Source organism: Carcharhinus amblyrhynchos, chromosome 7 (assembly GCF_965287045.1).
Source record: "Carcharhinus amblyrhynchos chromosome 7, sCarAmb.v2.hapA, whole genome shotgun sequence".
Lineage (NCBI taxonomy): Eukaryota > Metazoa > Chordata > Chondrichthyes > Carcharhiniformes > Carcharhinidae > Carcharhinus > Carcharhinus amblyrhynchos.
In genome coordinates, this window is record NC_137330.1 from 61,184,037 (window position 1) to 61,200,559 (window position 16,523).

The following is a 16,523-nucleotide window of genomic DNA, read 5'->3' on the forward strand; positions in this document are numbered from 1 at the left end:
GAGTAAAGTCAGTTACCCACTGAAACCACTAAGTGCTTGCTTTGATGAACCTCTCAGTGCCCGAGAAACACAGTTGACTGCAGTTAATGTGGAAAAATAATGATAAAAATCTTGGCAGCCTCATCATAATGTGTAAAGTCCCAACTTGCCCTCCTGGTCTGGTGACCATATAGCCTCAGTCACAACTAGAAATGGAGCAAGTTGTGGTTGGGAAATATGTTCTCGGACTTTTGTAAGTATGCTACAATGTGAGAATGATGAAGTGTACTACTAACTGTCTGTTAGAATTGGAGGATAAATCTTCTAAAATAATGGAATTTAGTTAAGAAATGTCCATATGGAGCCATATAAATTTTAAAAGAAGAAATTTAATTGTTGTCAAAAAACAGCTATGAAACTTATATATGACTGAATTGTTTCAATCAGAGGCAATGATCCTTTTTGTTTACTTTTATAAAATAGCCCATGCAGACAACTAGATTAGAATCCCTACAGAACCACAGAATTGCTACAGTGCAGAGAGAGACCATTTAGCCCATCAAATCTGCATTGACCCTCTGAAAGAGCAACCCACCCTGGCCTTTAGCCTCCAAGCTATCCCCATAACATTACACATTTACTATGGCTAATCCAGCTAACCTACACTTCTTTGGACACTAATGGGCAATTTAGCATGACCAATTCACCTAACCTGCACATCTTTGGACATTTTATAGACAAGTGGCTTAATTGGAGAATGGTCAAAGACAAAGAGATAGTTAATCTCTCACAAACAATTATGACATATTTAAACAACACAAAAATGATAGGAATTGGAAACTTACAGTTTTGTTAACAGTGTACGCACTCCACAATGGCATCTGAATGTCATGGCTGTAGCCACTTACATACCAATGTTGATACAGGAGACACCACTTACTGTTCTCCTGCACAACTCTCGGTCGTCCATACGGCAAGTGAAGAGCATCAACACTTTTAACTGTAAAGTATAACATACGAGGTCAACAACATTTGTTTCATACTTTCTACCAGTTGCAATGCAGTCACATGTCCTGCAATCATTGACCTATAAATTCGTCATTTTTAACTACTGTCTACCAAGATATGACATGTCATTTAGATAAATACAACTGCAACAATCTGGGCATAAAATGGACCATGAACAATAACCATAGAATCTCTTCAGTGCAGAAAGAAGTAATTCGGCCCATCGAGTCTGTACCGACTCTCTGGAACAACATCCCGCCCAGGCCCACCACTCTGCCCCACTGCCATAACCTCATCATTTACCATGGCTAATCCATCTAACCCACACATCTCTGGGCTGTGGAAGGAAACCAGACCACCCGGAGGAAACCCACGCTGACAATGGGGGAATGTGCAGATTTCCATACAGACAGTGACCCAAATCAGGAATCAAACCCAGGTCTCTGGTGCTGTAAGGCAGCAGTGCTAACCACTGTGCCACTGTGCTGTAGCTTATAATTGTTATTCAAACTACATGCAATATGCAAGAACTATCTCCTGGAAGAATATCCTTGAGGGCATTTAAAGAACTTTTCTGTAAACTGTAACAGTTACCATTAATATTCACACTTAACAGTAGCAAATTGCAGAATTGTCTCTCTAATTGATGTTCTCAATTAACCAAAATGTCCCTAGCTTACCTATAGGTCTAGTGATTTCCATTTTTGTAAAAATAAAGATAATGGAGTGATTTTCATGGAGTTGGAAGATAGGATAAGGGTGTGGGCTGGATCGTGACCTGGCTGGCTCCATGGTGCAAATAGACACCACAGCCTCCCACTAATTTTTGTGGATTTGGGTCAATTTTTTGAGGGTTAATGATCTGCAGCCCCTCTGGAGGGTTGTGAACCATACTCTCAATGAGGAAACCATTTGAAAAGCAAGTTCATAAAGTCTTACGCACACTCCCCTGCCTTCCCCTTTTCCCATGTTCTCCATCTATTCCAAATGACTCTTCATACCTTCCTTGCCACCTACGGCACTCTCATGCCCATTCACCCAGTATACACTGCTATTATAATGCTACATAAGCACAATGCAGCAGATGTTGAAAATCTGAAACAAAAACAGCAAAGGCTGGAAAGACTCAGCAGGTTGAACGGCATCTGTGGAGACAGAAACAGGCTTAAAGTTGTGAGTCTGAATTGCTCTTTCTGGAACTGAAGAGAGGCAAATACGTGGTGGACGATATAGTGTGGGGGGGGGGGGGCAGAGGTGGAGAGGGTGGAGAAAATAGAAATTAAGGGATTGGTGTGGGATCAGGAGAGATTTGACAAAGATGCCATGGACATAATGAGATGGTTAATTGTACTGTTAAAGACTAAAGAAGGTGCTAATAGTGGGATAAAAGGTAAGAGAGCAAAATGTGTTAATAGCAGTGAAAATACGAAACATCTGGAGGACCACAGACTATTCTCCCCATCTGAGAGAGAGCTGACTGGCGGTTATGTAACCTGAGGTTTCCAGGGCAGTTAGTACCCCTCCCCCCACCCCCACAAAATCCCTGCACTGTGGGCCCTATGTGACAGGCATACCTAGCTGGCAAATTTTCCAACTCACATTACCTGCCTCTAGGCTGAAAATCAAGCCTTACACCTCACAGGGGAAATATTTCTCATTGCTGCTTGGGGGTAAAAGTCAAGCAAAAAGGTTCACATATCTGTAGCATTCTTACCCAACTTTCCTTTCTGTAAACCGCACTGGAAATTATTTATGCCCAAATGCAAATGAGAAAAAAAAGCCCGCATAACATGAGTAAGGTAACAAATCTAACCAAAAATAATCAAGAACTCTTAAAATATTTCAGACCATATCAGCGAACCAGCATTTTTCAATTCCCACTGGACGCATTAATAATGAAGCATTCTGGAACTTATCTGCTTTTTACTAAAGGGTCCAGACAAATTATTTATCCAAGGCATGATTTACAAAAATAACGAAGACCAACGCATGTTTGTGATTTCACTCATTGCTTGTAAAAACTCCCTCAAGTGAGACAAGAAACAGCAATAGTTTGTCAACTCTATGTTATTGTGTTCAGTCAAACAAGGTTACATGAGTTTGTGAAATGCTGATGAGGAGCCTCACCAGTGTAAGAGGTTTGATTTGATGCTTGGTTTCTGCAGCTCTCTTCATGACATCACAAATTAGAAAATATATTTCTAATGATTTCCCCATTCACTAGGCTGTGCGAGGTAGGTAACAGTTTTATTTATAAAGCTGCACTGCCTCTTTTCACAGGCTGATTTTACAGGACCTCAGGATTGGAATTTGTTTTTTATTCATGTGAGGGGTGTGGATAACGCAGGCCAGCATTCATTGCCCATCCCTAACTGCCCTTTATGAGGTGGGGATGATCTATTTTCTTGAATCACTGCAGTCAGTCCAGACTTGGAGAGCCGAAGGGCCTATTTCTGTGCTGTAATTTTCTTTGTTCTTTGCACATGGTGTAGATACACCCTCAGTGCAGTTAGGGAAGGAGTGGCAGGATTTTGCCCCAGTGACCCTGCGAAGGAACAACAATATAATTCCAAGTCAGGATTGTCTATGCTCACTGGAATTCTCATTTCAGTGAACCTGAACAGCATGGGACACGGGGCCATCAGATACTCCGCCTCTTTGATTTATAATTGAGTTTCCTTAGATATCTTAGCACTAGTTCCAGTGCTCCAGCCTTGTATCGTGTAAACACTACCATGCCCTCGTCAGCCTCCATTATAGCTGTTGTTTGTCTTTGCCACTGGCATCAGCAGCAGCTCCCATGCCTGGAGGCATCTGCCAGCTCTAAGCGGGCACTGATTTTGCCTCCTGACCAATTCAACTCCTTACATTTGAAAATCATGTTGTCAATAAGTGACACAACTCAGATGTGAGGTCAGGACCTAAATTCCTTCTGCATGTCTGGTTCTCAATCCTAACTTGAAAATCGAGTCCATTATTTCAACATCACCAACTCCATCCACAAACAGGTGCAACCTGAGCTCCACCACACAATCACCACTGCCACACAAAACAGTACTGAAGGGCTGTCTAGGGTCTGGAGAACAGTTGTGATATGTGTGGGTTTCTGCCTTTAAAGGAACTGCTCAATTATTCTCTCTAGAAAACTACATCACGTCAGGCTTGTAAATTCCTCAAGCCAATTGCAAGTTAATAATTTACTTACAAATTCCAGGCTCCAGGATTAAATATTTGGCTTTGCTTCTACTTTTGAATGTTCTAGCTGATTTCCTGTTGGAATCAAGACCAACTGCTACCCTCAGATAAAGTAAGGTTAGAGGATAGACAATATTTAAACCTGGGTGTGCATAAGTCCCCATTTTGAAGTCATGCATTCCATCTTTATTTTCATTTTTTATAATGAATCCATTTGCTCACATTTATAATGGAATCTGCCATGCAAATCTATCATGTTGTTATTACACCATCCTGCCAGTGTAGCGCTGCAGTGTCCCCTCTGTGGGGAGGCTGCAATTGCAGCATAACATATTTGCAAAGGAAATTTCTGTTAAATAGGGGAAATATTGAGAAAGCAAAATAAAAGTCCACCTCATGTCCTGCAACTTCACTCCAAAGCACAAGTGAGCTGATCTGCCCAATGCAACCCAGGCAGTGAAGATGAAAATCTATCAAAGTTCTCCAAGTCTAAATGAACAACGTTTGTTAGTAGCATACAGTTAGATTGTTTATGGTAGTTTCCTACCTTCAGTTAAGGAGAGATTTAATTCCGTGCATGCATCTGATGGCAACGAATCCTAAAGTGTCAAAATATTTGTGTAAGAAATCAACATAAGAGTCTTTGAAACTAGTTAGCCAATTCTAAAATAATTGTTCTAAATATTATTTTAATTACCAGAGAACTGCATGAACATTCTGTTGGAGGAACAATAGTTGGTCTAAATTTTGTTGAAGAGCAAGATGATGTTGAAGATACTTCCTTGAGATGGGTAGGGGTGTAGACAGGTTTCTTTAAAAGGTGATTTAGACTTCCATGAGTTCCATTGTTGGGTGCAGGAGTGATCTGCAACAAATCTAAAGCAAGGAATAATTAAAACTCAAATTAAAACAAGACAAGAGGTGGAATTTTACAGGCCCTCCCGCTGGCAGGATCTTTTTTATTCATTCATGAGACATGGGCATCGCTGGCTGGCCAGCATTTATTGCTCATCCCTAGTTACCCAAGGGCAGTTGAGAATCAACCACATTGCTGTGGCTCTGAAGTAGATCAGATCAAGAAAGGATGGCAGATTTCCTTCCCTAAAAGGACATTTGTGAACCAGTTGGGTTTTTCTGACAATTGACAATGGTTTCATGGTCACCCGTAGATTCTTAATTCCAGATCTTTTCTAATGAATTCAAATTCCATCATCTGCCATGGTGGGATTTGAACCTGCGTCCCCAGGACATTAGCTGAGGTTCTTGGATTAATAGTCCAGTGATGATACCACCAGGCCATCTCATCCCCTTCTAGCCCTGCCTCAATCAATGGATCTTTGAACAGCTCACTATATTTTTTGGCCCCATCCTGGCAAAACTCCACCCAAAGAAACTCATTCTAATGGAGGGCCTTTCACCGATATATTAATTTGTCATATTCACTTTTAAGATTCTGTGGCACCTGCTATGCACTTCCAAAATCTGTTATTTCAGTTTTTTAAATAAAACTTGCAGTTTTCTTGATTTTCAACATGTGATAAAAGACACACGTGGCTTGCAAACGTACATCATTATGGGCAATCACAAAATCAGAGACATTTTAATAGCTGAATTTCTTTGTGTATTACTAATAGATTGCACCAAATGATAATAGAACAGGCAATAATGCCAGTTAAAGCAGAACATTTAAGACAGCAGGGCTCACTGATAATAAGGAATATAAATTTGCATACAGACCACAAGGTTATCATGTACATAATTAAAGAGCAAATCAAAAGTCTAATGGAACACAAAGAAGAAAGAAAATAACAGCACAGGAACAGGCCCTTCAGCCCTCCAAGCCTGTACCGACCACGCTGCCTCACTAAACTGAAACCCCAACATATCTGCAACTACGTGTGGGTTTTTCAACCAGTTACCTTCCCAGCAGTTTTTTTAATTTCACATTTTTCTACACTGGAGAATGCTCATAGAAATGTCAATGTTTAATATTATAGGGAACGTACTGGTAGATGGAATTTCCTCTCTCTTTTTTTGAAGCCCCAGGCTTTTCTCTTGCTTAAGAAGATTTTTATCTGGGCTTTGTCAGCCCAAGTCTAAATGTCATCAAGCTTCTGCTGTAGGCTGTCTCATTACCATAGTTTAACAGCACATAGATCTCGCCACCACAAAATCCAACACAGAACTGTCAACCACAGCAGGAGATTAGCCAAAACATTCAACTAGTTGTAATTATTCACTCACAATATTGCATAGTTACATAATTATGGGTGGTGATGGTGGAGATAGATATTAAATCTATTGCAACAGAGCCAAACAAACAAACTAATCTCCCTTTAAGGATGAAAAAGTTCAAATGTTGTTGCTGCTGAATAAATGTTAAAGTAGTGATTATGCCACCTCGCTCCTAACTTGAATATTGTGGATGGCTTGGAGAGGTTAGGAGGTTAGCCACTTGGCACAGAGCACCCAGCCTCTATCCTGCCCTGGTAAAGGATGACCCACAAGATCTTGATGATTGAATACTAGATAGTAAGTTATAGGCAGCAGTTGATCTTTGTCTTGCTCAAATTATTCATTATCTGGCATTTGCTGGGCCAATCTTGGATATTATCATGCTCTTGGATCAAGAATAAAGGTTTTTATTTGGGTAAAGGCCAATTTTATGAAGCAGAGATGTGATTTGGAAACAAGATACTTGAAGACAAAGCAAAGGAATGAGAGGCATTCAAGTAGGAGGTAGACAGGGTTCAGAAAAATATGCTCCCACAGATAAAAAGGTTAGAATTCCCAAATCTAGACTGTCTGGATGTCAAAAAGCATGCAGATTAATCGAAGGTTCAGATACTGCAGAAAGCATATAGGAACATGTAAGAGTGCCAAGGTGAAATTTCAAAGGGAATCAGGAAAGCAAGGCAAGGGCTTGAGAAAATGTCAGTAAGTAAAATCAATGACAACCAAAAGATGTCTCACGAATTAATAAAGAGGATAACTAAGAGTAGAGCCAAATAAAAACCAAAATGGTAACTTGGAGGGGAAAACTTGGAAATGGTACTTAATCCATTCTGTCCTTGACTGCACAAAGGAAAGGAACAATGCAGGCCATATAGTTACAGAGGAAATGTATCCCAGGCTACTAAGAGAAACAAGGGAAGAAATAGCAATGGCTCTTACCATTTTCAAATCATATCCGGTTACAATCAGAGTGCCCAAAGACTCCCAACGTTATACCATTTTTTAAAAATGGAGGAAGGGTAGCCCGAGTAATTGAAGGTCAGTTACCCTAACCCTGACAAAGGGCAAAATATTGGAAAAAGTTCTGAGGTGCAGAATAAATCTTCATTTAGACAGACACAGGTTAATCAGGAAAGTCAACATTCAATTGATAAAGTCAATGAAGACAGTATATTTGAGGCAGTATACATGGATTTTAGCAAAACTTTTGACAAGCTCCTATATTGCAAGCTGGTCAGAAAAGTACTGGCAAGTTGGATCCAGATTTGGCTCAGAGGTGGGGCTCAAATGGTCAATGGGTGTTTTTGTAGTTCAAAGGCTGTTTCAGGCAGGTTCTGGAGGGTTCTGTATTAGATGCCTTGCTATTTGTGATTTATATCATGAAAGCTGCTGGAGACCACGATGCTTTTTCCAGGGTGAAAGTGGCAGTCCAACCACGAGACCCCATCCTATGGGAAAGTCCCGAGGTCAACCCCTTTATCCCAGCCCGAGCTCATCCAACCCCCAGGTGTCTTCAGGGACCCTCCCTCTGCAACCTAGCAGTGACAGAGGGGCACTTACTTCCTTGGCCTCCCACCACCACCACCACCATGTTCAGAATCTAAGGAGCCTGATTCACACTTGTCAAGTCCGGTACTAAATCCTGCTTGCTAGGCTTCCTGTTTAGGGGTAGTTGGAAGGGCAGCGTTAAGCCTCAAACCTAGGAACGACATTTAAATATCTATTTCTGAATATCAGTTAGGTTCTTGCCCATTCGGATCCAGACCAGTGAGGTGGGCTGAGAGAATTGCGATGGATCTGACACCTAGTGCGATTCCTGTCTTAGTCATCACCCAAGTCACTGGGCCACTGTGGTTCCCGCCACGGCTAACTGTCCCGGAGAATCACGGCGAGTATCTTGCACTGAATATTTGCTCCCTCATTAGCACAAAATTAGTGCTAAAACTGAAAGATAGCAAAATCAATGTATTGTTTTGCAAGAGCCTAAGACTTAAAGAACTCTAAATATTACATCTGGGGCTCAGGAGGAAGGCATTTCATTGGAATGAATGCTCTCTTGAAATCAGGCATAGGTTGTCATGGAATGTCTGTGTACATCTATTCTGAGTTTCAGATAGGTATTCCAATCGCAAATCAATTAGCAATCAACATCACCAATTCCTCACTGTTGTGGATCAAAATTCTGGAATTCCCTTCTGAACATTACTGTGAGTGTACCCACACCACATGAGGCTGGATTTAATCATCACATCAGTGGGTCTGCCCACTGGTTGGAGAGCTGGTGGCAACCTCCACAACAATTCCTGGGTGCGCAGATGCAATGAAAAGCCATCTGGACACCTATCAGATCAGTGTAAGGGTTCCTGGTTCCTGAATAATGGATGCTTTTCCTCAGGAGTAGGAGCCAAAACCTGGCAGTACCACTAAGAACTGGGACCACAGCCAGTACTGTAGCAGGAGGGAGGAATAGCACAGAACCCTGGAATTGAGCGGTGGGTGGGCTCACTGGGGACAGTCAGGCACGAGAGTTGGGGCTGTTTTCCTGTGATAAAGCCCTTGCTATCATAGGTCACAGTACCATTGGGCACAGGAGCAAGAGGGATAAATGCCCACCCATCAAGCTACAGGAATTGTTGTCAGATTGTACCTGGCAGCTTTTGCCATTGCACCCTCATCAGAAGCTGCTCCAATACAGCAGCAACAAGCTTTTCCCAATCCAAAAGCGTGGTTAGGAATAGGAAGCAAATTCTGGCGAAATTCCAAGAGCAAAGAAAAGTTCTTTCTCATTGTAAACATGCACATCAACACAATCCAATAACAATAGGCTTAATAGGTTATCCATCAGCATAATCAGCACAATTATAAGTAATTCTGTGGTGAAATGCCTTTTACTACATAAGACAGTGGTGTTCATTTTAGATTTGGCCAATAAAATACCCATTTTCTCGATTGAATAGAACTTCAATCACAGGTGGCATTTCAGACACTGGTTTCCATGACATTTTTGAGTGTAGTACAATAATGTTGCCTCATTTCATGAAATTACCAGCAATCTTTTAAGCTGCACATTTATTCTATTTTGCAATAACATCCATTTCAATGAAATGATAATCAGTGCAGTCAGGTTTGCAACTGATAATTTCTTGGGTGGCAAGGTGACACAGTGGTTAGCACTGCTGTCTCAGTGCCAGGGACCGGGGTTCAACACCCGCCTCAGTGTGGAGTCTGAATGTTCTCCCAGTGTCTGCTCCGGTTTCCTCCCATAGTCCAAAGATGTGTGGGTTAGGCTGATTGGCCATGCTCAATTGCTCCGTGGTGTCAAGGGGTTGCAGAGATAGGGCCTGGGGTCACTGGACCGAATAGCCTTCTTCTGCACTGTAGGGATTCTATGGAAAATCTAAAAATCCCTTCATAACTGAGCAAATGCAATCATATAAATTCTGATGTTCTTACCGCAGATTAGATTATAGACTTCTATATTTGAAAAGGGTTGAACCTGAGTCTTGGTTTGAAATCCAGGCCCAATGCCAAGAAAGATGGTCTGCCATTGAAAGAAAATGGGAGTGCAATTACTTCTCATAGTAATTAGCTATATTCCAAAAATATGTCAATATTTAAATTGGTTTCTAGGTAGTGAGTGCAATGCAAGACACAGGAAGATCCAAATCTTGACATCTGTGCCTTACCTGCATGTTCTTGAACCGATTATCAGAACCATGAAATCCCCCACTGCAGTATTTCAGTGGTGGTTTCCTGAGAAAGGAGTACAAATGATTGACATGTTAGCTCTCAAAATGCATCAGGTATCGAATTCTACTCTCATTTTGTGCCATAGTTAATAAAACCAAAATGCAATCATGTAAAACAAGCAAACAAATCTTTAAAAGACAAGAACATTGTGTAACCATGTGGCGACTTGGGTAATCTACAATGAAATTGCACCTTCATCATTTTTCCTATCAAAAGAAGGGATCAGCCATCCGGACACACAGCTTTCACTAGATAGTAAGGGTCTGTGGAGGCACTTGGAGCTAATGGAGGAATGACCGAGCAGCTGAGCCTGTATGTGTTGGAGTTTAGAAGAATGAGACATGGTCTTACTGACCTTATAGGAGAGAATTTACAGAGTAGATGCTGAGAGGATGGTTCCCTTCGTGGGGAAAACACACTGAGGGGAAAGTGTAAAAATAAGGGTCTTCAATTTAAGATGGAGATGAGGAGGAATTGTTTCTGTCAGAAGATCATTAGTCTTTGGAATTCTCTTCCAATGTTCATTGTTCCACCACAGCAAGCAGAGAGGGGAGTGATTCTTTTGCATGCTGGAAGGTAAGAGCGCTTCATTTTGAACAGAGAGGTGACATATTGGAGGAGTAAGACATGGAGGCTGACCAGCTGGGCTTTGCTGGGAGGATGACCAGCAGGAGGAGGAAGAGGAGAAGGAAGATGAGGGAGAGCATACTGAGGAACATCATCTAGGCACTTGAGGGCTTGCAGCTCAAATGAGTCATGTGAAAGTGGCAAGGGAGGCTCTGATCACCAGGCAGTTCACTCGCTAGCGGTTTGTGTTTGTGGGTTCCATCTCCTTCCCCTCTCCCCAAAAATCCTTCTGTCTCCTGAAACATTCTCACACCAGAGTGGTGGGCCTGGGTACACTGTGTTAGTGAGTCTTTTGGCAGTCAGGAGCACCATTATGATGATGTCCTGGTGCAAACTAGTCCGACTCCAACCTGAGCTCTGCATGCACACTGGCACCTGGACCCATGTCTGTATAGTGGGTAAGGGATCTGAAACCCTTCTACAGGACTCTGGAGCGAGTGGGGTGGGGAACATAAGGGAATCGCTCGTGGGTTCTGGGAAACCAATGCCTTCCTTTTCTCAGTGACACAGCATTGAGGGGCCTCCCAAACTAACATCAATATGAAGTATCCCTCCGGAAATCATCAATGGAAGAGGATTCCTGTTCGAGACGAGTTAGTCACAAGTGGATGGTGAAAAAACACTTACTTGCAATAAAGGTATTTAAATAAGACATTCTAACATTAAAGCTTGTGAACTGAAAATGTTAAGGTGCTTAAGTATCTTCTTAACTACTGCAGCCCTTCACCCATGCCATCTCAGTGCAACAACAACTTCCTAACCTTACATGGCCTGCCACTACATCTCAGTGTATCCCCAGAATGTACATCGGAGGTGGAGAGAGCCAGCTGCCTGCCTCACCCCATTGCCTGTGATGGATGTGGTGGCCGTCCTCTAGAGGCCCTGGACCTCAGGCGGTGGCCCCTTAGAGGACAAGTGCAGTGGGACTCTTGGAGGGGTTGGAAGGAGGTGCTTGGCAATCAGGAACTGAGGTTGGGAGGATCGGGGAGATTTGGGGAAAGATGAAAGATGGGGTACAGGGCTCACCCTTGCTGCCCGGATGAGGTCATTGACTTTTGTCCGGCACTGCTTCCCAGTTCGGGGCCTGCAACTTCCTCGCAGGCTGCATTTCCATCAGCCCCCCCTCCCAACCCCCCAGGTCTGTGTCCTCCTGGAGGGGAGAGGCTGTCCCGCCTCGCCTCTGCTGCATCCAAAAGCCTCCCCAGGTTGCCCTCGGAAAATAGTACGCATATTGTCCTGTACTGCCTGCCTGTCTATTCTTGAGTTTTTAATGGAGCTGCCCCTTGTTAGGGCAGATCAGCTGCAGGCAGTTTGGCAGAGCATTCCAGCAAGTTCCATGCAGTTTGTTTGTTAGCATTGAGGGGAAGGCAAGTGAGCACTTACAGGTGTGCTGATGAGGCTGGGGTTGGGTGGTGGATCAGTGCCTCAATGATTGGGGACAGGGGAGGGAGAGAGAAGAGAGAGAGAGAGAGGGAGAGATGTCACACAGCCATCAGAGTTCAGAGGAGATGGGGACCTTATGTGGGAAGGTCTGGAGTGGGGGTGAGGGGGATCACCCTTTCTGATATCTGTTGGTGGAGGGGGGGGGGGGTGTGGATCTCTCTGCCTGAGATCAATGGGGGAGGGGAAAGAGGTTCCACTGCCACTCTGCCTGAGATCACTAGGGGGAGAAGGGGCTCGGGATCGTTCTGGGTGGTGGAGCGATATCTGTCGAGACCAGCAGGAGGCGTTATCCAGTGCTGGAGTGAAGTGGTAGGGGAGCATTATTCTATCTTTTTTTCTGCGCGTGCACAGTTGGAGGTAGCAATCGGAGCTGCAGTGTTTTGGGCACATTAAGCCCCGGCCACAGGCTTGTGCAGCACGATTCTGAACCGCTGATATTTTTGCAGGAAGCATGCATATGGGGGTGCCTGAAAACGGGTCTAAAAGTCAGATCTGAAACACTCCCAGACTTAAGTCCGCCCACCACTTAGAATCAAAATAGTAAAATAGGGCCCAGTGTTTTGTGATGCACAAGAGAGTCAAGGCTTCTGGGATAAGGGTAGGAAAGTGGAGCTGAGGCCACAATCAAATTCGCCATGATCTTATCAAAGAGCAGAGCAAGCTCAGTCACCTACTCCTTTCTCCAGTTCTTATTATCTTAATGTGCCGTGATGCTGTTATTATCTAGAGTCTGTATTATTGAAGAGGAAACATTGGGTGGAGTTGGAAGCTGTTGAATCCACGAGTGGCATGATTTTTTTTAACACTAATGGGATTAAGTTCATACCATGTGTTTATGACCCACTGACACAGTAGTGCTGACGAAGGTGCTCACACATTTCCACCTTCAGTAAATGTTCTTTCACCTTCCAACATCCAATCATTCCAGATTTGTTGGATATTGTCCTTGATAGGTTTTATTTATGCACTCATTCAAGGCTGGATGACACCCGCTAAGACCACTGGAAATAACTACCACGTCTGTTTTGATTGATTTTACATCACAGGCTAAATCGTCGACAAGGTGGGATTGAGCATGTCCTGAATGAGAAAAATTTCTGTTTACGTAGTCCTCCTGGTCTCAAATTCCAGACATTTCCAGTAACCACCTTTATTCATCCAGTGTCTGTCACGAACAATGCCTTTCTGCAATTTATCTCAGAGAGAGCTTTGCACACTTGAATATCACCCCGGCTTTACCTTTGTGCCACCCACCATATGAGCTAGAACCACTGCGAACCCCATAGTCTCGTGGACCAGCTGTCTTTACAAGGACTTTTCTTTCACCAGTCTTGGTAATGGTCTTATTTGCTAGCATGTCAAAGCTCATCAATGATTCATCTGTGTTTCCAATGCAGGCCAAGCAGCCCACATTCCTCTCTCTATGTTGGATGATAAAACGGTGGAATTTAATGACTTTATTATCTAGTTCAGGTAGAGGACACTGAAATTTGTGTTTTTGGATGGAATTTTATGTTGTGCCATTTCACGAATCTTGTGCACTGCCTGACACTGAATTCTGAAATATCAGGCCGGAATCTCCAACCTCGCCCGCGGCTGGATTCTCCCATCTCGCTGAGTGCTAAGTTCTCCATTCTCACAGTAGTGGGGCATGAAAGGCCAGAGAATTCTGACTATCATCTTTCTTTACTTCTCTGAGAGTGTAGAGACAGATGTCTCCATGGGTGATAGTATGACTGTTTTGCCAATCCATTCTGCTGCTTCTTTCTCCAGTTTAAACTGAGATGTGTATTTGTTTTTCTTTCAAAGGCAACATGATAGATCACGTGGTGCACATTAGTTTTGTTGGTTGTCTGGAAGATTGCTATTAGAATTGGCAGAGGGAAAATTTAAAGGTTCCCATGTGTGTCTCTAGGTTAATGAACCAGCAACTCATTAAATATCACAACGTGATTTGACCTCTGACAACTAGGGCCATATTTTACACGAGACATGTAAAAAAATTACATTCGCTTTAAGCCAAAAATCACAGGGTCAACTATGAGATTGACTTTGGCACAAGTAAATACGGTATTCATTGCCTTAAACTTATTGATGAAGTAAAGGAAAGCAGGAGGACCTCTTCTCTCCAAGTTCTGTAAGAGATATTAGATTAACTGAGGCACATAGTAAAATGAACAAAAAGTGATTGTAAAATGTAACCCCATCCAATAACCCTTATTAAAGGTAACCTGATGATCACACAGAAACCCTCACTAAAGAAAGGGTCGCCATGGTGTCTGCTTGTAATTAGATTGCATTAGTAGCAGTTATTCTTGAAGCTTAAACTATTACTCAGTAATTGTTTTGTGCCTCTAAGAATTTTCCATCTGTAAAGAATTACAATTGTCCATCTGTAAATAATTCAAGGTTAATAGCTAGAACTAACTTATAGATTAAAAACAGAAAACTTTGGATACAGGCAGATAATTAGGAAGAATTTGTGGAGACAACAGTTTGAAATTGTATGTAGAATCCTTGTTCAAGTTCTGCGGAAAAGTTCAACGTCTGTCACGTTAGCTTGTGGTCTCCTGATAGATGCTGCCTGATGTAATGAGTGTTTCCAATGTTTTCTATTTTTTTCTTATTTCCAGCATGAAGAATTTGTCTCTTCAACTTACAGGCCAGCCTGCCATTGTTGGTCCATATACAAATGAACATCTTCAATTCTTCTACTGCTGGCAAAGTGGAAACGCTTTGGCAAAAAATGTTTCAGGTAGGGCTTGAAGTGTTGTTGCGGTGATCTGCACTAGTGCAACAAAAAACTTACATATTAACTGCTTGCATTATATTTCAAAATTACGGTATTAGAAGTTAGACTGAAAAGACTTTCCATTTCTTAAGATGTGCAAGGCAGACAAAGTAAATGCTTTTGTCAGTTTTCTGTTGCTGGAACAGGCACAGTAAGAAGTCTCACAACACCAGGTTAAAGTCAAACAGGTTTATTTCGTAGCACGAGGTTTCGGAGCACTACCCCTTCAAAAGGGAGGCTTCTTATTGTGCCTGCCCCATCCAACGCCGGCATCTCCACATCATTTATGGAACAGGTCATTAGCCTGAAGCCAGAGGCTGTAGCTTGAAGTGCACCACTCCACATGAAGTATTGCTGACCAAGAGACTCTCCCACTCTTGTGCATTTGTTAGAAGGATTTGCATGGCCACAGAGACTGATTATAAATGCATCCCCCACAGCCATGCAGAGCTTTGTGCGCAGAAACTGTGCCATAAGATCTCATTTAGAACCTAACTATTATTTTTCAATTGTAACAGTGGTTATGCAAGGAAAATATGAAATTCATCATGCTTGAGAAAGTTGTGAAAGCTACTTACAGTGAGATTGTTCACAAGCCCTTCTGAATCAACTGAAAAAAAAAACGATAGGATTAGTTACATAGGTATGGCTGGTTAAAGGAAAACTATTTCCCTTCTGATGTCCTTCAGCACCTCACACCTACCCATTCAAAAAGACAAACTCAAGTCTCCGACTCCAGCCAAAGCTCCAACCGCTGTCAAGAGAAAGTTCGGAGAAGACAAGGGCCAATTTCTTCATTTTTCTTTCCTTCTCCCACCATGACTAAGCATTTATCACCATTTAAATATCTCTTATGATAATAGAGCTGAGCGGAAATTCAACTTGGCAAGTTCACATTTTACTATTCTCACAGTTTTTGCTGATAGACACCAGGGTGAAATTTAATACATCCCCCCCACCGCTCTCCATAGGTGGTGAGGGAACCAACAAGTGGAAAAAACATACTTGACAACCGTTACCAACCTGCTCATCACAAATGCATCCACCCATAACAGTACCGAAAAAAGTAATCACCACAGTCTTTCTGGAGACATAGCTTGGTCTTCATATTGAGGATACCCTCCATCATGTTAAATGGCACTCCCACCGTACTAAATGTGATGACTTTGAACAGATCCAGCAGCTCAGAAAAGGGCATTCATGATGCACTGTGGGCCATCGGCAGCATTGAATTGTACTCAGCCACAATCCGTAACCCCACGGCCTGGCATGTATCCATTTCACATGAAAGACCTCATTTGAGTATCTTATTGCATGAACAATATCCACTAACTTTGTCCCACTGATCTGTTGAAATTTTAAGCAAAGCAGGGGAATGAAAAATGGACAGTCCCTGCACCAGAATGATGATGGTGTTATAGATACTAGTCACCTGGTAGGTGATAATTGAAAACAAGTACAGGAGTAGGCCATTCAGCCCCTCACGTTTAGATCA

At 42.6% G+C, this 16,523-nt stretch overlaps 1 protein-coding gene across 1 annotated transcript in view; it reads right to left on the minus strand.

The window, feature by feature from the left end:
* Positions 1-16,523, minus strand: part of LOC145344993 (ectonucleotide pyrophosphatase/phosphodiesterase family member 3-like) — a 127,340-nt gene that overhangs the window by 23,331 nt on the left and 87,486 nt on the right. The window contains exons 12-18 of the mRNA XM_080192433.1: positions 15,607-15,638; positions 14,898-15,025; positions 10,104-10,170; positions 9,871-9,958; positions 4,880-5,058; positions 4,730-4,781; positions 825-979 (exon numbers count right to left, since the gene is read on the minus strand). Coding sequence (XP_080048559.1) covers positions 825-979; positions 4,730-4,781; positions 4,880-5,058; positions 9,871-9,958; positions 10,104-10,170; positions 14,898-15,025; positions 15,607-15,638 — 701 coding nt within the window. The remainder of the gene's footprint in view (positions 1-824; positions 980-4,729; positions 4,782-4,879; positions 5,059-9,870; positions 9,959-10,103; positions 10,171-14,897; positions 15,026-15,606; positions 15,639-16,523) is intronic.